We start from the raw sequence: 25,671 nt of genomic DNA, 5'->3' as shown, positions 1-25,671 counted from the left end.
TTCGCACGACACCCAGGGTTGTGCGACAAGGCGGTGTTTCAGAGTCTCCAGGGCGGTGTTCATTATGTCCTTGGACATAATGAACACCGCCCTGGATAGAGGCGACTTCCCTCGCTGCTGGAAGGAAACAAAGATGGTACTCCTTCCCAAGCCGGGGCTTCCACCCGGGAGGGAGATTAAGTATAGGTTAATATGTTTTCTCAACACTAGGGGCTAACTGTATGAGAGCTTAATATCAGAATGACTCAAGGAGGAGCTAACAGCAGCGGAGGGACTCTCCCCTCGTCAATATGGTTTCACCAAGGGAAAGTCAACGGTGAATGTGATCAGGACGGACTGGTCGAAAGAACGTGCTGCGGGCACTTGGCGGCGACAGAAGATCCCGTTGGTGGTTCTACTAGATATCCAGAATGCTTTTAACAGCGTCCCCTGACATGTCATAGTTGATGAGTTAAAGTTTAGAGGAATCAGTGATCCACTCTTGTCGGTGTTCAATAACTATTTCAAGAATAGAAAGATGTTTGTAGAACCGAGAAGAAGAGTTGATTTTGACATGTACGGGGGAGTATCACAGGGCTCGGTCCTAGAACCGCTTCTCTTGAATGTGGCGTACGACGGCCTCCTGCGAATAGAACTACCAGGAGACGCGCAGGTGGTCGCGGAGACTGTAGTAAAGGAGACCGCCAACGAAGCGGTTAGAGGAGTAAGTGCATGGCTCGAAGAGAGGGGGCTGAGACTAACTCCGCAGAACAAGGCGGTGGTGGCCTTACCCGGTCGCAGACATCTGCGGAGGATGGGGATACAGGTTGACGGCTGTACGGTACAAGAGGAGAAGAACGCAAAGTACCTCGGCGTATGGTTGGACCGATCTGGCCGCTTCACCCTCCACATCAAGAAAGTAACGGAGAGGACAGTAAAGGTCCTAGCGGACTTGGGTGGTCTCCTGGCACCTCGACAGGGGCCGCGGGCGAGTAAATGCAAGATGCTTCTGTCCGTGGCCACATCGATTGGGCTATATTCGGTTACGGTGTGGTTTGAGGCGCTGGAAGTTAAGCGTAACGCCAACAGGCTGGCTTCTTTACAACGACGCGCCAACATCAGTCATATCGGACCATATCCGAGGCTGTAGCAGAGGTGATAGCTGGAGTCCCGCCCATCCACCTCAGAGCGTTGGAGATCAAGAGAGTTCATGACGGCATACCAAAGATAGAGGCTAAACGGAGGCGCAATGAAGAGTGGCAATCCGAATGGGAGGCGTCGAACTCAGGTCGGTGGACTAAACGGCTCATCGGCTCATACTACGCCTGGAGTTGTGGCTCCAGGGAGGATTTGGAGATGTAAACTACTTTCTGACTCAACTCCTCTCTGGACATGGAGTCTTCGGTGCCTATCTCTTCAGCTTCGGTAAAAGGATGTCTCCAGATTGTGTTTATTGTGGCAGTGAAGATACGCCGGAGCATATATACTTCGGGTGAAGAAGATGGGAGCGAGCATGAATGTTGCATGGCCTCAACTAGATAACCCTGGAGAAAATGGTGAAATACATGCTCCAGGGAAAACGACAGTGGAGTGAAATTCCTTGCAACACATTCTGAAAAAAAGAGAAGCTGTTCTCTGTGATGCGGAGTAACATTTGGCAAAGGACATGGATATCTGAACACCATGGTTGGCGGTAATTAGAAAAAAATGAATTACAAGGAGCTGACTAAAAAGATAGCATAGTCAGAGGGGTTGAAACACGGAATCTTGCAGGGCCAGGGAAGTAGCCTTCTTGCTGAGGATGTCTTGGCTCAATCACATGCAAGAGTGACTAGATCGGGACACTCTGATGACGCATGAAGAACCTTCGAAGTTTGTGAGGCGGGCGCGCAAGGGTCTGGGGGGCATGCAAGGGAAGCATACCCGGTCTAGTCGGACCCCGACTAGAAGTAGAAACGTAAAGGGTGGCCCAACTGGGGAGGAGCTCCACGGCATCCAGAAACGGAGGCGGTGTCGCTTCAATGGTGGTAGCCTCGTAGAAGGTTGTTTTAAACACACCAGTGCATACGATTAAGTCTTTGCGCTGGGCACTCCTTAAATTTTGAATTAGTGCTCGATTTCTTTCCAACCTATGCGCCCAAACGGACGCAGCATAAGAAGTCATGCTTTCGAAGACACCTCGGTACACCATATACAAATGACGGCCCGACAGCCCGTAATCCTTCCGAGCAATCCTCCTAAGCTTGTGCATCAACAAATGGCGTTCGCCGCTACTTGCCTAATGCGGTTGCTAAACAGCAACATCTCATCAAACAAAACACCTTGGTAATTATGAACTCTAACTCGGCTGATTACACAGCCTTTATACTTAATATGGGGGTTGCGACTGTACGATAATTTGTCTGCACCCTTGAGAAGCATACACTTCGTCTTGGACACTGAACTCTTTTAAATTTTGCATGTCCATCCAGCCTTCTGCGGTTGACAAAGCCTCTTGCGCCCGGTCTTCTAGCTGTGGTTGTGAATTACCACGAACTAACAGGAGACAGTCATCGGTAAAAGCCCGGACCGTGACTCCTTCTGGAAATGTCAACCCCAGAAATCCGTCCAATACCAGATTCCACAGCAAGGGACCGAGAACGGAACCCTGCGGGCTTCCCCTGGTGACTGATTTTTCCACAACTATGTGCGCAACAGAGTCGTACGTTAGACAAATAGTCACGTACCACGGTCTGCAGGGCTACGGGAACATTGTGACGTTCGAACTAAGAGAACAGAACTCCAATACAAGGAAGGAAATTCTGCCTCTATGTCAATAAAAATTGCCAAAACACCCTGGTGTGGTTAAAAAAAAGAAAAAAGTCATTAAATAGGTATACGTCGCATAACCCACCGGGTTGGTCTAGTGGTGAATACGTCTTCCCAAATCAGCTGATTTCGAAGTCCAGGGTTCTAAGGTTCAAATCCTAGTAAAGGCAGTTACTTTTATACGGATTTGAATATTAGATCGTGGACACCGGTGTTCTTTGGTGGTTGGGTTTCAATTAACCACATATCTCAGAAATGGTCAACTTGAGATTGTGCAAGACTATACTTATTTTACAGTCGTACATATCATCCTCTCAAGTAATTCTGACGGTGGCTCCGGAGGCTAAACAGTAAAAAAAATGTATACGTCACATATTGATATCACAGGCTTTAAAAGAATTAAGCAATTTTTCTTCGGGATATAATATATGTGTACTACAGCCGATGGACCAGGGTGACATAAAAACTGCAAAAGGTTACTACCAAGAGAAAATCTTGTAAAACTTACTTAAGACTACGTTAGAAAAACTTAATTTATACGATCCAGTATATCCAAAGCAAAAAAGAAAACTCATTGAAAATATTCGTACTGATTTATTATTTCAATTCTTTACTGGTCGATTTTAATGCTTTTGAAGCATGTTGAATTCCTTGATTTATGGATAACTAATAACGGATATTTTTTCGTTCATGTCATATTGGCGAAGAATAAAACGGTGACTCGTTCGTTTGAAACTTTTTTAACGTTAAATTTTTAACAACAGTAAAAAAAAATTAATTTTAATATGCTGGCCATATTCAAAATCCAAAAACGAACGCTACTTATGATGAAAAAGACAATCATCCACTAAGTATCCAGTTATTGATTAAACTTATTATTGATCTTATTTGATCAAATAGTTCATCTAAAGTTTTCCAGTTTCTTCAGTAAATAGATTAAATTTTTACGTAAGGATTTCAGACGATTTGGATAATTGGTACTTTTTGCAACGTTGTTATGGAAAGCGTTGTCTTTATGAAAAAGTTTTCTGTAGTCTTTGTTTTCCTTATACTTAAAACCTAAACCTAAGGGCTTTTGCATCAATAGCTTGTTTATTTTAATTTGTGCCCATTACCTCGATTTTTGTGTTTTACATTTTGTACTGGATTATGCATGTACAACATTTTACATGAAATAAATTTAAAATTGATTACGTCAGATCCAGTGGCGGCTCGTAGCTAAAATTAGTGGGGGTGATGGTCCAGAAAAAATTTTCTGGACCTTTTCAAGACCACGGTTAAAGTTTTGTGTAAAATAAAATAATCGAAAAAAAATTAATCAAATAGAATAGCTAGAAGCAGGATAATAATCTAATTCTATACTTTATCACATTCAAGAATATGGTACACGGTTTTTAAGCACAGTTTAAAGCAGTTATTTTAGAGTTAAAGTGAGTTTACTGAATTCCTAGTGGAAACCTACTGGGATGGTGTAAGTACTTGGTTGTCCAATTTATTGAGTTTACAAACAAAAATAATTAATTGTTGCTTTTATTAAATTCTGGTGATTAAAAAATATATGCATAAGATAATGATCACATTAAAATATATTTATTAATGAATATATATTATTCAAATTAATTATTATGTATACATTTTAAAGCATATATTAAAAAATACTCATTGAATCTAATATTATTTTTGTAAAAAAGTAAAAAACAGTAACCAAAATCATATTCAAACCATCATTAACCTGGTAAGTTAATTTCATTTAGGAACTTACCAGAATTCCGTGTAATAAGTTTTCAAATCGTCCTTTGTACATTGTTTGACAGTGTGCCACTTAAGTATAACAGGAAGAAACTATATAATTCAGCACTGAAGTGACCTCATCACTAAAAATTATTTTATTTAATGAATAAAGGATCTACATCATTGTTAGCAGTCATGATTTTGCAGAACTTGACTATAGTTGAAATCAACCCAATAACGTTTGCAATAAATATATATCAAAAGGTTTAAATTTTTTACTTTTCAATATTGCAACAAATGAATTTGGGCGATGTGATGTGATGTGATGTTCTTGCACTATTTTTCAAGTATGGAATGGAGATTTTCAATAAACTTGTAATAAATCTGACAACCCATCTCCTAGTCATTCGCTTATCCTGTGCTGCTGCCTGTAATTTTTTTCTTCGAAACACTAAACCTTTATTGACACTGTACATTTAAAAATAGAAGCAAAATTAGAGAAGGAAAACATATTTAACTGTAATAAGATGAAAAATATGTATGTAGTTAATCCTTTCTCTATCTTTATGAATTGTTTCAAAAATACTCATCCTATACCACCAAATCTCCAAACAAATGAATGTTCACTCGATTTTGAATACTTTGAAACTGGTAGTACCCCGATCTTTGTTCATCTGTATTTTGTGGCTGGAATATCCTTGAGAATTCTTTACACCATTTTTTTTTTTCTTAATGAAAACTTTGAAATGAACTGCTGTGTGATGTAAGCTGCTAGTTAAAAATGTGACTTCCTCTCCCAAAGGGAGATAAATTTCATTATCATCAACAAAAGGTAGAGTAAAACTAACCTAAACACACTCCTCAGCATTTCAAGTCTCCATGTGAAACATCTTCAAAAATTAGAAAGATTACTTTTGAGTAACTGTAAATATTATAATTGCCTTCTTAAAATAAAAGAATAGTCTTGACTTTTTTTAATATTTTTTAAATTAGTTTCTTTCTGTGGAAGATCATCAGAGTCCCAAAGAATTTATGTGAGAATGTAATTTTACCCTTATGAAGTTCAAGTAAGAGTATTTTCAATACAAGAGTAAGAAAAATTCTCTTTATTGAATTGGCAGTAGGCACATATTAGATTAGTAAAATAAAAACTATTTGAAAATTTGTTTCAAATATTGTTCATAATAGCGCACAAAAAATTCAATTGCTCGTATAAAATTATACAGAATCCCATTAATGTGGTTTTTCAGATTTCTTAAATGTAAGATTTTTTTTAAAAAAGCCTAAATTTATTTACACAAACAATTTGAATACTACATACTTTTCACTATTTAATATTTATTGCTTAAGGCGATGGTGTATACAATGACATTCTGGTATTCAAAATTATTTTGCATGAAAATTCAAGAAAATCAGCCAGACTCATTAACTACTCCTACATTCCATAGGCAAAAATTTGATAACACTTTATTTTACATTGTTTCTTTGCATTCCATTTCTTATTTTTATCACGACCCACGTTTCTTGCCTTTTTCATTTTTACTGAAAATTTTTTTTTAGGCAGAGAGTATTTTTTTGTAGGCGTATTTGTATTTTAATTAAAAACAAATCTAAAAGAATTTAAACAATATAAACTTCAAAACACAATTAAAATTAAAAATAAAATTCTTCTCTATTCTAAATTTCAATTTTTTGAGGTCTCACAGAAATTATGAGTTAGCAGTCGTTTTTAAATTGCCACCAACTACAAAAAAATCTCAAATTTCAGAACTATGGAAAAAAATTAAATTTTTCACTTTTTAGCTAGGATTTTTTTAAAATCAGTTTTATTTTTTAAAGTTGTTTATAGTTACGTAATTCTACAAAACAGATGTTACTTCGTCAAGAATGTGCAACTGAATAACATTTACTTAATTATCACTGCAACAGCTGTCACAAGTCAGGCAAATACACAAATATTTATTTACATTTAGTTATCTCCTGAATATTTGCTCCTTTTATAACCACTAAACCATCAAAAAATTTATTTCTATGCAAAACTAAATTTTAAGATGGCCTTAAAGGCAGATTCCTGCAATTATTCTATGAATAAAATAAATGGGATAGTAACTAGACGAGCATCAATAAGCTGACTGATGATCAGTTGGTATAATTATAACATTAAAGAATGTACACTAGATGAAATCAATTTTGTATCAGATGGGACGTAGATGCCACTCATAAATGCAGTAATTTTTGTTACTTTTTTCACCTGTATATTTATTTTTCCTTTTTTTTTGTTAGTATATTATTAGTGCTTATTGTCATATAGTTAGGCAGTAGTAAACCTCATTATGATATCTTGAACTCCTCTAAAAGAACTATCAATAACAAAAATTATTAATTATTAAGTTATTAAAAAATTAATAATCTTAGTAACCGAAACTGCTGGGAAATGAATAACATTACCTTTGTGAAAAATGAGATAATTTTGTTTAAACTATGCTATAGGTCTTCTTTTTAGTTTACGCTGAGGTGAAAAAGAAATATTTTAAGTTCAAAAAGAAAATGCATAGATTACTAAAGAAATTCAGCTGCAATCTAAGGAACTAATTTTTCTATTGACTTGCAAAATTAATTGAAAAGTTACAAATTAATATTCAAAAGTTTTTCTTGGTATCAAAAGTTTAATGATTATTTAAATTGTAATTCCAGTAATAAAGAAATTTGATGGGAATATTATTAAGCAAGAAAATGTAACTTATAGTAAAACTACTAAAACAACTTTACAGAAATTACACAAACATTACTTCTGTTACCATTTCTGCTACTGTAGTTGATTTTATATTAATTTTAATAATTCCAACCAGCAAAATACTGATCCTATACTAAGTAAACAATTCACCTTGAATAATTTTTGTTGATGGTTCAATAAATTGTTTCTCAAAGATTCCAAGAAAATAAAAAATTGAATTTTATGTATAAGAAACAAATATTCAGTTTATATTAATGACACCTTGGTTTTTAAAGAAATCATAGATGATAAAATTTCTCCTCAACAAATTTAAACAATGAATCTTTTACTAATGAAATATTTCTAACTTACTAAGGAATTCTATTTGTTAGTTTTAATGAAATTATACTAAAAACATTGTAATTATATAATATGTAAAATTTAAATGTAATTAATTTAATTATTTAATATGTAAAAAGATAAATTATTTAATAAATAAAAAACATTTTAAAAACATGTTTTAAAAAACCCCCAAATATCAGTAACAATCCCAGTTTTATGCCCCTGTAATGTATTTATGTTTATGCAAACCTAAACATATTACATTTATACATTCACAAGACCAGTGTCAATCGTAGTTTTGTTCAATAGAAATAAGTCAACAGTGTAATGTTAGTTCAGAAAGAGAACGAAACATCTGAAGAACGAGAGGTTTGATTAACACTTAGGCATCAGCGTTATTCACAAATTCATGCAGCAGAGTTAATTGAAGAGAGCGAGGCTCGATTAGAAAGTTATGTATGCATTTTCAAGTTAACAAAATATTAATGATATCGTTCTTAAATAAAAACAAAAAAATAAAAAAATGTTTAAAAACATGCTTTTAAAAACAATCTAAAAAATTGATTACCTAGTAAACATAAATAGAAGATAATTTTGTTTTCAACAAAATAATATGTATAAAGTTGCCCATTTTCACAAGACCACAATGAAAAGCATGGGGCATGCTTACATATTCAATATCTACATAAATTCTTTAAATATGACAAAGGTTTTGATGTAAAATAGAATGATAGCTTCAATATACAATATCTAGTAAATCTCTTTGGATGAATAAAGTTAAGGTGCAAAATACAACCTCAGTCATGCCTCATTCTTTTCATTGTGGTCTTGAGAAAATAGCCATCGTTATACATATTATTTTGTTGAAAACAAAATAATTATCTTCTGTTTATGTTTAGTGGGTAATCCATTTTTTAGATTTTTTAAAAGCATATTTAATTTTTTTTTTCCCCCAAATAAAATGACTTAATTTAATAAAATTAAAAATGACTATTTCCCTTGCAAAACATACATCAACTAACCTTTAGCATGATTTATGAAAATTCTATATCTCAAAATTTAAAATAACATAAATAAGAAAAACATTTTCCTTAAATACCTTTTAAAATATCAATAAAGCTTTTAATTTAATTCCACATTTCCTACTTATGAAAAAAGAAAGTAATCTTTGAATCAAAGGAGAAACCTTTTAGCTGGTTTTTGAATGGTTAACAGAATCTCTCAGAAAAAGACTGGAGACTTGTGTAATTTCTAATGGTGGACACTTTGAATATTTCTTATAACTTTTAACAATTGTAAACTTTATTTAAAAAAAAAAGTATATTAACGTTCTACAACAATTCACATAAGATTATCACAGATAGCTGTTTTATTTTTTTAATTATTTGGTCTATTATTATTGTGAAAAAATTATTACTTAACTTGATACTAATTTACAGTACTAGAATTAACAATGAATAAAAACAATTAATATTTAACCGAATTGAATGTAAAGTAGAGGACATGAAAACAGTCACAAAATTACATTGGTTTTCTGACATAATTCAGCTACTTCTTAATCGTTTTTAAAAAATAAAATCGTCATTTTGTTCAAAATAAAAGATTTTATATTTTAGCAAAAATATACATGGTCGCCATTTTGTAACTCTGTATATATGCTATATTTGCAAGAATATGTGATCACTTCTAGCTATATCAAGTCCTAGTAGTGTCATATGCTAAATGTGCAAGAAGAATCATTTAAAATTTTACACTTATTTCCATCCACATTGATGGGTTAAGACTATATCTGAACAAATGTAGACTAACTGCTTTTAGCCTACACTATTTCAGTCATTATTTATGTGATAATTATCACTTCTGCCTTGCTGCAGTAAACAAACACAACTGAGGAAATTATTTATTTTATTTAAAGAATAGTAAAACATATATATTGCATTGAACTCTAGCTTTATTCATGCAATTACAAGTTATAAGACTAAATAACAATATCCTACACATAAGTTTTATTATGAAAATAAAGTATTAATTTCTAAGAGAGAAAAAATACATAAGCTATAAGCCTAAAAATGTTTAATCTGAATAAACAAAATTATCACTAATAAAGAGAAAAAATATCTTTTCATTTTCTCAGTAGATATATTACTATCTTCTCTAGTAAATCTCAGCAAAATGAATAATTTAATAATTTGTTTTTACAGATTTGTTTTTCACAATTCCAGTTGCATTCAGAATATTTGTAACTATTTTGAAAAAAATGTCTATCATAAATGAAAAGATTATTAATAAATGATTAGGTGTGTTTGATTAAATATAACTAGTGAGATTCAACTGCATTCATCATTTCACATTTTACATTTTTAGAAACAGAACAGATTTTAAAATTTTATTGACTTAAATTGTGATGCTTTGCTCTTGAATAGACATACACACACCTTCACATTTATTTATGAATTTTTATATGATCCTCAGTTCACATTTTTTGCCATTATGCATATGTTGGAAAAGTTGATATATATATTTTTTTTTTACCTATCATTATGAACTACTTATCTTTTATGTTCCTTAGTTTTCTGCTGCTTAATACTGCTCTGATCTGAGTTTTCCTTCCCAAAGTTGTTCCTCAAAAAACAAATCCTTATAAATGTTTAACTAGTTCTTTGTTATAAATGGAATTACAAATCTACCATTTATGAGATGATCTAAGTGGTGTATGATCTTTTATAATGTAGATGTAGTACATAATAAATTTGTATTTTAAACAAAAAATAACAATTTGACCAGCTCAGAATGCAAAGTTTCTTCTCTCACATTGTTAAGCAAATAGGAGACATATTTTACTTCTGGGAGGATTGTATTTTTTAAAATATATTTTAGCAAATGTTTCAAATCTAAATGAAAGGTCATGCAAACTTTCAGTTGTTAGAACTTGAGAATTGCAGATATTACATAGAATAAGTTGAAATTTATGTTTCCTCATATATGTAAGTAAGAGTGAACCTCATTTTGAACCTTTAGACATTGTTACCTCTAGTTCAATGTTAGTAGTTTTTGAATACCCACTGTGTAATGAATATGAAAAATTTTATCATCCAATCAACTTGAAAAATAGAATTATGGACATCACTTTCAAAGACTGAATTCATTTTAATCACCTAAGATTAATATTTTGAATTCAAAATCAATATTTGATCAACTTTGAAAGTTATCAAATTCCATTAAATTTGCTTGTTTTCTGAATGTTTAGAAAGTACAGTTTGGATGATATAGTCACATAGTTCGGCTACTATTTTGTAAATTTAAAGGAATAACACAAAATTTCTATTATATTTGAAAAATGTTACATGGCATTTATTTAAATCCAAAATAATCTTAAAAAAGAAGGTAGGTAGTGTAATTTTCATTCTAATTTCACGTAAATAAAATTATTTTAAAAAGTTATTTTTAAATCTTAAATTGTATTAAAAAGAGTTTTAAATTAGTAGACTAAATTCTCTGTTTTAAACTTATGAAAATAATTCTTTGTAATATATCCTTCATTCCACATCATTATTTTTTCATAAAGTTTTCATTTTATCATTAGATTTGTTCCATATTTCCTACCTCCTCTGGTCTATTAAATCTTTGTTCTACTTTTATTGTTATTTAGTAAAAAAGTGAGCTGAAAGTATCGCAAACTATCTGATGAACATTTCAGTTTTCAAATCTTCTTATTTGAAAACTGAAGCATTGAAATAGCTGCACAACTATGATTATCTCATGGTTTAGCAAAAATAAAATAATAATATGAACCATTCAATAGACACAAAAATATCATCAATGTTGATCTTATTGCTTACATAAATCAGCTGAATCTTTTAAAAATGGGTGTGAACTGAAGATCTGAATAGAAGACTAAAGTACCTAAATAAAGCTTACATTTATTTATTAAGCTTAGAACAAAAGAAGATTTACAGAAAACAAACACTAAATGATACAGAATTCATTAAAATAATTTTAGAGAAATATTTTAACTAAATTTTATAAAATTATTACCAGTAATAGATGGGTTAACCTATGATTATTTAGGCAATTTGTTTAATTAGATTTTAAAAGTAACTTTCATGATTACATCCTATTTCTTAAAAGGCAAACATTAACAATTAATTGAGAAGTGGGAAAGTTAAAGAATACAAGCTGCACAAAGTGTAATATTTTTTTATAGCTAATACCAAGACCAACAGCCTAGAAACTGTCATATGACCAAATAATTTTTTACCTATGTCCTAGTGCCACTTTACATAATTTTTTTTTTTTTTTTTAGCATACCCCAGAATAAAAGTTAGATGACCTTGATAGCAGCATTGAACTAAATTGCCAAAACATACATTGAAACAGAAAAATTAAAATATTTAATTTCTAGCCACACTTATACAAATTCTGAGATGTTTTGGATCAATAGAAAAACAAATACCTAAAATATAAGGGATTGAAGAGCTCAAAGATGAAATAGGCAGCATAAGGCCAAAAATGTCTTTCAAAGTGATTGAAATCAATTTTTGATTCGGCTCTTTAGCTAATGAGTTTATTAAAACCAACAACCTAAAAATTATAAATTTTCAAATATCACAGATTCATTATTACTAGAGTCATAAGTGATCAACCTAGAACTATTTAAATTAAAAACTTCTTCAATGCGATAATAAAATGGAAAGCCTACTTTCTGGTAAAAAATTAACCAAAATCTTATAAACCATCAGGCACAATTTCTGAAAGATAAACTACTTGAATCTAAGCCATTGTAAAACTAAATAGAATAATAATGCAATTTACATTTTTATATTTTGGATTGTGTTACATAAAAAGTGAAAGAAAATAAAAAAACATAATTAATATCAGGGGCAGAAATAATGAACACTAACATAATCGATTGAGTCATACAAAATTGCTAGTATATTTTAAACAAGGTGAATTATTTTTATAGATTTAAAAAAACCTTTAAGTATTAAGAGTTACCCAGGTAAATTGGATATGCATTCACTTACACATTTGCAGAATCTTCACGAGCACTAATCATATTAGAATCAATTTGCAAAATCTATATATATATATATACATAGAAAATGGATATTCATACAAAGATATTAATGATAAATTACAAATTTATGTATTACACATAAAAGTCATAAACTCAGCTCACTTAAATAATTTAAAATTAAAGTTTACTCTTTAATGACTTGTATCGGTTCTGTAAGAGCAGTAGCAACCTCACAATTTTTACCATTACCAATAATTTTACTCAAAATTTCATTTTCAAAGCCATCCTTATCAATTTGTAATGATGTTATCAGTTCCTCTACAACAACCTGAAAATTACAGATTTTAATAATAACATGAATTTATTATATTAGTAAATTATTCTATACTGATGTGTGCTAAATTCACAAAAAACACTAACTTATCAGAAATGAAAGAAAACCTTATTTATTAGTATATCTATTAAGGAGTAGTTGCTCAAGTAATGCAGAGAAGTTTTAATAAATGTATAAATATTGAATAATGATTAGTATAATAAACACACATCATATGACAATCAATAATACTTATTGGTAGTAAGCAGTATTTCGTACCATACTAACATTTATTTTATTTTATTTTTTTATTTAAACATCCTAGGAACATTTGGCATTAACTGAATTGCTCTCAATTGTCATGGGTCCCAGTCTGAGTGACTCTCCCGCTCTTATGTGAAGGCAAGTCAGGATATCCTAGGCAAGGAGGCTGTCTGCCTGGCACTAGACAATGCCACGCTTCATCCTGACTTCCTTACTTTTTGAAGTCTCTCCTTGTATATGGTTTTTTTTTACAAATTTATTATTTATTCATTATTCGGTTAATACAACAGTATTAACCGAATAATACACAATAAAACCACAATTTATCAAATACCAAATACAAGAATAACACATAATTTGTAATAGAACAAGAAATAAATGCATATCTAAAGTCACCTTCCCGTCACACAGGATAACCGCTAAACCATGGGCCACAATTCCCACATTACATTAAATACAAATCACTATCACTACAATTATAATTAACCTGGATCTAATCCTAAACGGATGGCACCAATTGCCACCGATCACATTCAGTCCAGCCCCCAAGCTACAACCTCCTCCGTCTTGGACTGCAGGATGCCTGAGACCAAAGTTGACACTTCCAATTTGATGATCTCCTACTTACCTGAAGGCTTAACCTTTAGATAAATGCATGACCTTTTTATAGTTAAATATCCTGAATTGGCTGACTTAGTAAAACATCAGTTTTACTAGGATTAGTTCAGGAAAGATTTTTTACTAAGTTGTGGCTGCCCTGCCAAAGACACTTGTACAGCTTGTGAGGAACTAGGAATTAAATTAAGATCTCCATCTTTAAATGATGTTTCAAAGCGAGTAGCAGCACAAGTTTGTTCATTCCTTCCACATACTCAGTACGAGTTTCAACTCTGTTCAACCAACACATTATTTTTGACAGCGCCATCAGTGAAGTTGTGTTTTACGAATATAGAGCATCAGAATTTAGAGCAACGTTATGCAATCAAGTTTTGTGTTAAACTTGGGGAATCCGCGAGTGAGACTTTTGAAAAGTTGAAACAGGCTTATGGGGAACATTGCTTATCAAGAACACAAGTTTTCCGCTGGCACAAATCATTTTTGGAAGGCCGAGAACTCATTGAAGATCAATCTCACTCAGGGAGACCTTCAACTTCAAAATCTGGTGAAAACGTTGAGCATGTGAGGGTTCTTGTGAGAGATCAGACCATCATTTAACAATAAGAATGATGAGTGAACAGTTAAATTTAAACACTTTCATTGTACATCAAATTTTGACTGACAATTTGGACATGCGAAATTGGTGCCGAAAAACCTCACAATGGAACAGAAGGACAATCAAAGAAATGTGTGTGTTGATCTTCTTCAGAGGATTGACAATGACCAAGAATTCTTCAATCATGTGATTACAGGTGACGAATCCTGGATATTTGGGTACGATCCTGAAACAAAGCGGCAAAGCGGAGAGTGGCACACTCCGTCATCTCCTCGACTGAAAAAATGACGAATGAGCAAATCAAACATCAAAACCATGCTGATTTTCTTGTTTGACAGTAGGAGTATTGTGCATAAAGAATTTGTTCCTCCAGGACAAACTGTCAACCAAGTGTTTTACAAAGGTGTCCTTGAAAGGCTCAGGAAAAGAGTGGTTCGCGTGAGACCAGACATTGGAGACAAGTGGATGCTTCATCATGACAATGCCCCGTGTCACACAGCCATTTCCATCAGGGAATTTTTGACCTCAAAACGCATTCCTACGGTTCCTCAACCCCCCTATTCGCCTGATTTGAGTCCTTGTGACTTTTTCCTTTTCCCGAAATTGAAACATGTCTTAAAAGGACGTCATTTTGGAACTCTGGAGAACATCCAAAAGACTGTGACCGACCAGTTAAAAGCCCTACCAGTTAAAGCCTTCCAGCACTGTTACCAGGAGTGGGAACAATGACTCCACTGGTGTATAGCTGCCCAAGGGAACTACTAGGGAAGGGGAAGGGGATAATATTGTTGTTTGAAAAAATAAAAACTTTGGTAAGTAAAAAGTCAGTCTCATTACTTTTCTCACACATCTCGTATACAAGAACTGATGGAGAAAGATAATTCCAAAACATATCCAACAAACCATGAAGTATTTTCTTAAAAAAATACTTTAGGATAGTTTATGGGTGGGATCACTTCTGCTCTGTGAAGGAATGATGAACAGTGAAAAATATTTTACACAACTTAAGCCTGCTGAACCTGTCATATTTTGAAATATGACATAAGAAATTGGACAATATCACTTAAAAAGAAGGTAACAAAAGTTTTTCAGGACAAAGGGATAAAAGTATTCAACTGATCTGGGAACCATGATATGAATACCACTGAAAACTTGTGATTCATTTGAAAGTCCAAGTTCAAAAAAAGTATTGCACACATTAAGAGAGATGATTTCACAACTTAAATGAGTCTAGTTTCATGATGCAGAGATTCAGGGAAAAGTGTAAATGATTGGTTAAGTTGATGCCTAATAATATTAAAATGTTAATTAAAGCTAAAAGAGGACTTAGTAACAACTAAAAACCTTTTATAAAGCTATTTCTTTTGTTTTGCCACCATAGAGAAATAATACATTTATATTGTAAAATTAATCATGCTTCAATTACTTTACACAAGGCTGTAACCATGGCAGCAGTTTTAGTCTAAAGTCTGTTACCGAAAACTTACAATACTCAATAATTGGCTGGAATTTTTTCTAAATTTACTTCAAAATTATAATTGAAGTATGAGTGTGAATACAATTAAACATTGTGAATAGTTAGTAATGCTTAAATGTTAATAATTATTTAATATAATATATAAAGTAATATATTTAAGTAATATATATTATATTTAATATAATATATTATTTAACATACATAATCATGATGTGCATTAGCCATCAGGAGAGCAGTATTGTTATATTTATTAAAAACTTTTATTTCTGCACCTGCTGATAAGAGAAGCTTAATTACTGATATACTATCTCCATTATTGGTAAGCACTGCTTGCATTAAAGGTGTCTGACCACGAACATCACAAACATTTACACATGCTCCTTTCTGTATCAACTCTGATAAAGCTGATGTTTCACTACCAAGATATACTGAAAATTTATGAGAGATAATCACAGATCATTAATTTGCAATTAAATGGATTTTTCTTTTCTACATTCAAAAGAGCATTTCTGCAATTATAAATTTCTATACTTCTTTTGATCAAACAGTAGTAAAGTGAATTTTCTGTATGGTTTGAAATACGGTCATTGTCTTAATCTAATAAGATATAAAAACAATCAGAAAGTTTAATTTTTAACCGTAAGTGTATAAGAAAAATCAAGTAAATTCATCATATGCTATACTGTTAATGTAAAGAAATTACCCTTTCTCATTGAAAAAAAATAAAATTAACTGTATTTGGGTGTCATCTAGTAGTTAAACATATATAAATGAGTACATGTAAGTTCTTATAAATGTTCTTACATTTATGAATAAAAACAAGAGAAGATCTGTTCCATTTTCTGAAGGAAGAATCAATCATGGATAAAAAGTGTAAATTGGTGAGTTATGTATTGAAGGTCATTCTACTGCTGCTTGCTATGTTTGCAGAATACTTTTAATGCATTTATAGAAAATATGATGCTATGCCTGTCATTTAAAACAGATTTCTGAATTTACATATTTGATCAAAAATGTTTAAAAATTATAACAAAACCGTTTTTGAATGTCTCAAAAATAATTTGTATGCATTGTTAATTTTAAATTTTAATGATTAATTGTATCTATTTTATTCTAGAAGACTGAAAGAGTTTTTTATAAATCAAAATTGGAATTCAAAACAATTTCTGATGCCTCATAGTATAGAGATTTTTTCTTTTAGGTAAACCATTTTATTTCTCAACCAAGTAGTTTGATTACTTCTTTTTATATATGCTAGTACTTAAGATTTATTTATTTACTTAATTATTTTATGACCTCAGATGTGAATTTATATACATATTTTAATGAGAAGCTCTTTCTTCTATATCCAATAAAGGTTTTCCATTCACACTTTTGATACTGATACAGCCAAAGTTTTCTCCATATTTGCATTTGTGGCATCATAGCTCTACAGCTACACTGTAAATAGTAAAATATATTAATCAGTCAAAAAATAGGGTTTGGGTTTTTTGCATTTAAATGTTTCATGATCCACAACCCCAAAAAAAAATTTGGGGGATTTATGTATTTAAGCATGTGTGTTGGTGATTGAAACTTAATAACTTGATTGGATGAACCAATTTTGATGAAATTTGGCACAGAGACTTGAGAATATTGGACGATTTGTAGTTAAAAGTTTGGGGTCAATATCTCCAGTGGAGTAGATAGTTTCTTTGGAGTCAATGTTCTTAAAACTTTGCAAATGTACACCATTTTATATTAACTTCAGTACTTGCATACATGCGTATCATACCATTTTTAAAAAAAATTCTACCCCTTCCCATAAATCAAAAAGCTATCTTTTTATTTCTGAATATTTTTAACCAGAATCTTTTTATATCTTTCTAAGCAAAGTAGTAGGGCAATATTAGGGGTGGGAGAGCCAATCAAGTTTAAAAATATGGATTTTTTTGATTTTTAAAACTTTTTAGCTTTTTAAACTTTTAATAATAAAATTTCATCATAATTCACCCCCACTCCAAAAAAAAAAATTAGGCAACTTTTTTCAGTGGAATTTCATTTAGTTTCTTTTAATTTAGTAAATGTAGACAAATCAACAAATTTTCTTGGGAAGTGATTTTGGGAGTGGACAGAAGAAAGAGGTAAAAATATAATTTTTTTTTAATTTAAAAAATTTTTTTCATATATCATTTTTCCAAGAATAAATAACCATTTCCAGGAATTATAACAACTTTATTGTCAGCTTTTTTTTTCTGTGCTACAAATTCCTTACACATAATCATGCTTTTCACTACCTCATTTCAGCTCTCCTCCTTCAACCATTCTTCCTTTGCTACTAAATATTCCTTATTAATTTTATTTCATATGTCAATGCAATCTTTGTGCCTCCATTAACTTTTGCATTTTTTTTTTTCTGCGTTCATTCATCAGGCTTAGTCTTCTCATTTATCAGCCTATATACTAGGATCATATGTGTACTACACATTATTGTTATGTAATTATGTGAGGTAATTATGCAGTTTAGTTGAGAATAAATATAACAGCAACGTTTTTTGGTTTTCTCTACTTACTGTACACAGTACATTTTGACATCCTTTATTACTCTTAATGTTATTGAATAGATGCCCTCCTTCTGTGCCACTGCACAAGAAGGAGGCAGAGCAGTGTGAATTTCTGATAGAAATGGTCTCAAATATTTGCATCTGAATTTTGGCATATGGAAATTATTTTGATCTTCATTTTTGTAATTTCAGTTGTTTAAAAAATAATTTTGCAAAATTAGATCTATAAAAAAGGGAAGGATATTGTCACAGCGTATGATTATTACTTTTGAGGTGAAAAATTATATTCAGATATTATACCTGCGCGCACGCGCATGCACACACATACCAAACATATGCACACTGTGTATTGATCAATAAATATTCTCTAGGTTGCCAACCAAACGCAAATGCAGTTATAGTGTGATATGTAAGAGTTTAGAAACTCTAAGCCAGTTGCAGAACACCTGTTGTAAATTGTCATGTTTAGAATAAATAAATACATGATTGTGACTACATTCAATATTAAGTGCGTCATTTAGTTTGAATAAAATATCTCTAATATAATGAATGATTATTATAACATTATTCATTATCATCATCATATCATAATATTTTTTATATACTTACAGCCAAATTGTTTTATTAAAAAATTGTATAATGATTCCATGAAAAAAAATGACCAAAGTTTTAAGGGTCTTTTTATTGTAATTACTTTATCTGCTTTGAAATGAAAAAGTAGTGAGTACCTCCACGTAAAAGTGGTGTCCATCCATTATTATCTCTTTCTTCTATATTAGCTCTACATTCCAGTGCAAAATTAATTAATTCCTTCTGTGAGTTGTCTACAGCATAATGAAGAGCAGTACAACCATAACTGAAAAATTTCATTATTCATCAAAACTTTTTACCAAATAAAATAAATATCTTTATTATTCGTTATTCTTTCAAGTAATTACAGGTTCACTATTATTATTTACAGTTCAGATGACGTTGTATTTGACGTTGAATTTTTCTAACATGCAAATAAACTAAGACTGGGATTTAAACCTAGAACTCTCTGTGTGAAAGATTAAGAAGCTACAACTTTGCCATGCAGACAATAAAAACAAGAACTCAAACCACCTTTACCCATATAAAACCAGCAAGTTTTGATCGATAACCATTAAAAAATAAAAAGTTCAAAATAAAGCAGAAAATTTAATAATTATCCGAAACAAATACCTATTGATAATGATGATTATAAATAAGAGATGATTTGATAAACTCTGCATACATAAAAACAATATCACAATAAAAAACAACCAACACTAATAGCAATTACCATTCTAACGATAAACACGATAAAGCAGACCACTATACCACTATACCACTACCTACTCAAAATTTAATATGACATCAGTATTAAAAAAATATATCATTAATTCCTTTAAGAAAGATAATTACTGTAACCTACTGACCATAAATTACCCCCCTCAAAAATAATATACATATACATATTTACATACAAAATACATATATTCTCTGTTCATTCTAAGGAGATAATAAATAAACAAACTGCGAGTGTGGTAGTGCGTGTATCTACAGCACACTAATGTACGCGCCAAGCTGTTGTAACTACCGAATGTTTATAAACAAACATCGCTGTTTATCACCAGCTTCAAAACTGCGGTATAAATAAATATTCTCTTTTTCCATACTAGATATTTTTAATTTTCTTTTAATTGTAGTTCTGAGTTTCAGTACTTTTTTTGGTACACATGAGTGTGTGTGTATATTCGGTTATTGTGTGAGTATTGTGCGGCTTTTTACTCTGCGATTATTACTGATTATTATGAGATTTGATAATGTGATTAGCCTCTTATAGAGGCTAATCAAGCCTCTTATAGAGGCTAATCAAGCCTCTTATAGAGGCTAATCAAGCCTCTTATAGAGGCTAATCAAGCCTCTATATGGCTGATAATTCAGCCGTCTATCAGCCTATATGGCTAGGCTATCAGCCTATATGGCTGATAATTCAAGAACGTCTTTTAATAAGCATAGAAAAGGGAAAGATTCGCGAAGTGGTGAAAAAAAATTTTAAACGTATTCAATCAACTGCTGGAGAAAAATCTTACATTGATTAAAAAGGAAATAGTGAAATTTGCTTCTGAATTAACTGGTGTGTCGGTTAGTAGTATTAATAGATTACGGACTGAAGTAAATAGGAAAGGAAAGGTGACTCCTGTTTAAAATAGAAAACTTTAACTCCTGTTAAAAATAGAAAACGTGAATAACCTGTGCTAGGAAAATGGGATGAATTTGACAAAAATGTAATAAGATTGACTGTACATAATTTCTTTTTTCAAAATGAAATAACAACCTTAAAAAAATTTTCTGGCTCTGATAAACTGTGACAAGAGTTTACCAAAGATTGGACGCACTAGTTTATACAACTTACTGTTGTCGATAAATTAAAAATTTATTAAAAGAAATAAAGTGTAATTGTTGATCAAGAGATCATGATACGGCGACATAATTATTAAAAAAAAATAGCAAATAATAGAAAAACGGGTAAAAATACATTTTATTTGGATGAGACATGGGTAAATGAAGGCCACACCACCACTTCAAGAATTTGGTGCGATACGACAGTTACATCGGTAAAACAGCATTTCTGTTAGGATTAAGCAGGGACCTGCAACCTCCAAAAAATAAAGGAGAGATATTAATTGTGGTACATATTGGCAATGAAAAAGGATTTTCAGAGGGAGGATTATTCATTTTTGAATCCAAAAAATCTGGAGACTACCACGATGACATGAACGGAGATATTTTAGGAAGTGGTTTGAAAAAGTATTGTCATTATTACCCGAAAATAGTATTGTTGTAATGGACAATGCTCCGTACCGTAATGTAAAACTGGAAAATATTCCGAACAGTTCATAGTGGAACTGATATTGTCATACAAGATATTGTCATAGTCAAACAAGAAATTGCTTTACGGCTGCGATCAAAAAAACCCACTTTGGAGAAAACAGTTTAAAAGAACTCCTTGAACATATAAAACACAGTCGTGACAAATTTAATAAATGTTTAATCGATGATTTGGTTGAAACGAAAGATCATACGGTGTTAAGGTTCTCCGTTATCATTGTAACCTTAATCCAGTTGAGTTAGTGTGGAGCCAAGTAAAAGGTTATATTGCCCAAAATAATAATACATATAAAATGAAAGATGTTAAAATCCTGCTTGAAAAAGGCATGAGCGAGCTATCAACTGATAAGTGGAAACAGTGCGTGAAGCATGTTATAGAAGAAAAAAAGAAAATGTAGGATTGAATTAGATACTACACGCTTGTGCGTGCCAACTGATCCACTTCGGCTTGCGCAAATCTTCATGGTGTGCTACATCGGCTCGCGCAACTTCCGTAACTTACTGAAAATACATTCTGATTAGTTTCTTCTAACGTGCCAAAAGAAGTATAACTTCAAAAAATAAGCTTGAAAACATTATATTTCAGTTCAATTAGATTTTTAATAAAGAACAGTTTCAAGAAATATCGCGAATTTTGTTATATAACGTTTTTTTTTCTTCATTTGATGAACCGCGGGACTCGAATATGTCACTTTATTAATTTTTTTAAATTTTCCAAACCGCGCCGCTAAGTAGCAGTACTTGATAGTACTAGGTGCGTACAAAAACTTGGTAATGTAGTTGAAATAATAAAATTTAAAGGAAAATATATATACTACAACTTGTTTTAATAGTAAATGGTCTTATGTAAATGAAAGTACTGAATATGAAACAATTTTTTTAATTCCCATCACTTCTTTAAAAAAAATTAAAGTATTAGTTTACAACAGATTATACTAGTTTTATTAAAAAATGAAAAATATGGCATGAAGTGAATGATATGACTATCAGCAAAAAAAATTGACCGTGAAATTAAAAAAAAAGTATATTTGTTTGTTCTAGAAAGGCACTAAATTTTAGTGCCAATAAATTTTAAAGCACTAAAGGCACTAAAATTTTAAAGGCAATAAATCCATAAAATAACAATCAGTAATTCATAAAAAAATAAAAGAATAATCTAACAAAATGCAGTGATTTACAAAAAAATTACAAAGAAATTGTAAACCATACGGTAAGTCTCGCAGATGTAATTTCTTCCGCTCAAATAATACATACCACATTTACAGAAATAAGACAATTCTTATGATTATTCGTTGTTTATAAATGCAATCGGGCCAGTGAGATTTTTGTAACAAATTTTTCTATATTTTTCATGGAACGCTTAAACATCGTTTATTATCTATTATTGTATCTATTGTCTATTACATATATTTAAAATGCGTTTTTTTTAAACAAATTCTAAATTAATAACAGATTTTGATAATAGAAATGTAGTGTCTTACCTTTTTTGATATCATTATCGTTTTGTTAAAAACAGTTTTATTTATATTACAGAAGTTTTTGTTTTTTGAGCGGAAGAAATGATATCTGCGAGACTTTTAACGTACGGTTTATAATTTCATTTTAAATTTTTTGGATACATAATAAACACATATAATCACATGCAAAAACTAAACCAATAAATTAGAATCTATTTGACGAATCTGATACATATTAAAAATTAAATATGTTAAAATGGTAAAGCTGTAATCATATTTACAAGGCAGAGTAAAAATATGAGCATTTTACAATTGAAAAATTGAGCATGTTACGAATGAAAAACAATTTAATTAGTAAAGTATACATTAAACTATATAAAAAAATTAAACTTTTAAAAATATGCTTTTCTTTCAAAAAAAAATAAATAACAAAAACAAACAAAACAATTTATACAACAAAGTAAAAAATATTTCTCTTTTTAACAAAATTACTTTTAAAAAATTTTCTATTTATGCATGATTAAAAATAAAACTGTGGAGCATGCTCTCTAATTATAATTGGACATATATAATTGCTCTAATTATAATTATAACATATGAGAGTGCACCCTACGCTTTTCGTTTAGTCATAATAATATAAATTTTTTTTTAAAGTATCCTAATTTTCTTAAAAACAGAATTATTTTTTTACTTTGTAGTACAGGGTTTTTTTTGAAGAGGGGTGTTTTTTAGTTTTTCTACGTTTTAGTCATAATTAAACGAAATTATCAAATTTATTTTTCTCATATGTTCCGTCTCTGCTATGGCATCATTTTTACAAGGTTTTCGCCTGTTAAATTTGGATTGTTCAGTTCTTAAATTCAAAGACCATCAAGAGATCTTTCTTTTTCTGTTTAGCCTCCGGAACCGCCGTAAGGTATTACTTCAGAGGATGAATGAGAATTATGTGTAAGAATGTAAATGAAGTGTAGTCACGTACAGTCTCAGGTCGACGACCATTCCTGAGGTATGTGGTCGACTGAAACCCAACCACCAAAAAACACTGGTATCTGCGATCTCGATGGTCATTTCTCGATGACTTCAAAGACATCCTGAGCGAAAATAATTGCTTGTCCTTTGAGATTGCCCGTATAAAACATCAAATTTGATGACCTTGATGAATGGTATTACGAATGACAGTAATCACTGTTCTGATTGCAAGAGTATTTGAATCACGTTTGGTCCAGGTTGACAATTGTTCCAATAAGCTTTACGTGGTGCTGTCGTTTTTCGGCTTGATATATGAGATTTACAGCGGTGACAAATTGGCAATTGATTTTTTTGTTTTAATTCATTCGGTAGATATTATGGTTCTGCTACAGCAAATCGAAATGTTGAAACCTGGTTAGGAGAGCATCGTTTTATACAAATTTCATAGATGCTTCACAAAACGTGCTGGTTGCATTCTCGAATGCTGTAAGATCAACATTCAATTCATGGCATTGTTGGTCGCCTATGCTCAACTAATTTCACGTTCTTATGGTTTCTCTAGTGCCCTACATTCTAAAAAGGCTGGCGTTGACTTTTCAAGAGAGCTTCGTGGTCTTGAGGTGTCTCTGTTGGACGATATTGCGATTCGTGTTGGCGTCAAAGTTGCAAATCGAACTTCACGCTGTTCTGGTGTTTGATTGCGTTGTACTAGTAATGAATATCCAATCTTGTCTGCTTGGCTTCTTTATCTTCATTCACCTTTTTTTATATCTTTGACATGCGTCCTCTAATCGTCTGTTCGTTGAGTCGCTACCTCGTTCGTCATCGCTGTAGAAGTTTGTTACTTTCCTTTCCTAAATGCTTACTAAGATTCGGTGTCATTCAACACTTATTCTTTTAAAATTACTTATGTTATTTTTTTCTTATCGTATAAGTATTTAAACTGATAAGTTTTTTTACTTTTAGTTTTTTTGATTCTTTAGCAAACAAAAAATATTTACATGCAGTTTTATTCTATATAACCTGGATAACTACTTTTCATTATTATAAATGATACCAGTTATTTATAAATAAATCAGATGATTTGCGTACATAAATTTTAGAAGGTAAATTTACGCTGTTTACATTAAAATCCACTTCAACAGCCACCTTATCTATCGTATTGACATCATATCGACAGTCGAGATCAATCGGATCGATACCTACATCTTATCGATTTAGCTCCCTTCCTCAAGACATTCCCCTTAGTTTAAATTTAAAATTATAGAAATATATGGAATTAACATGTAATATTGTATTGTCACCTGACTTACATTGCTGTGTAAAATTTCACCACGTATGATGTCGGGAAATGACTTTAATTTCCTGACAAGATTTAGGAAATGGTTGCAAGATTTGAGGATATGGTTGAACCATTCCATGTTAAACAAAAACATTTTTGTAAACTATCAAACAGCACTTAATGAACACATTGTTTGAAATTGAAGCCAAAATTAGTAACCCAACAGACTATCTACAACATGAGTAAATATACATTACAATAAATATTTTAAGTAGTTTAGTTTTAGCCAGCATTGACACATCTTATTTAATGACTTGTATATTAAATGGCAAATTTGTAATACGTCGATGTCTGCTTTCATCTGAAAAATATTTTTATTTTGAGATAATATGCTGAAAGTCTTTAGTTCAATGTCAAATGGCTGCTGATACAATTAGTTCCTAATATTATCCATTTTCCAGATAATATAATTATTCCTTCATCAAATATGCTTGATGATGGATGCTGGAAGGAGAGGTTTTTAATTTATTTTCATCCTAGCAGTGGTGGCTCGCTTATAGGCAGTGCAGCACCCCTACTTCCACTTGATGTCTATAAAATTTAATATACGAGTCCTTTTTTCTTAAATCCTTTTTTTATACTTGTACAATATATAATCCTTAAACTTA

General features: G+C 31.4%; 1 protein-coding gene across 6 annotated transcripts in view; it reads right to left on the bottom strand.

Annotated features, from left to right (window-relative positions):
- Window positions 1-9,635: 9,635 nt before the first annotated feature.
- The window catches only part of LOC142321911 (palmitoyltransferase ZDHHC13-like), a 260,499-nt gene continuing 244,463 nt past the window's right edge, over window positions 9,636-25,671 (bottom strand). For all 6 annotated transcript variants that reach the window (XM_075360422.1, XM_075360423.1, XM_075360421.1 and 3 more), the window contains 3 exons: window positions 19,129-19,256; window positions 16,059-16,285; window positions 9,636-12,918 (listed from right to left, as the gene is read on the bottom strand). In XM_075360422.1, the coding sequence (XP_075216537.1) occupies window positions 12,775-12,918; window positions 16,059-16,285; window positions 19,129-19,256 (499 nt within the window). In that variant the 3' untranslated portion in view covers window positions 9,636-12,774. The remainder of the gene's footprint in view (window positions 12,919-16,058; window positions 16,286-19,128; window positions 19,257-25,671) is intronic.

This window comes from Lycorma delicatula, chromosome 3 (assembly GCF_047948215.1).
Source record: "Lycorma delicatula isolate Av1 chromosome 3, ASM4794821v1, whole genome shotgun sequence".
In the NCBI taxonomy this organism is placed as follows: domain Eukaryota; kingdom Metazoa; phylum Arthropoda; class Insecta; order Hemiptera; family Fulgoridae; genus Lycorma; species Lycorma delicatula.
This window is presented reverse-complemented; position numbering and strand designations above follow the sequence as displayed.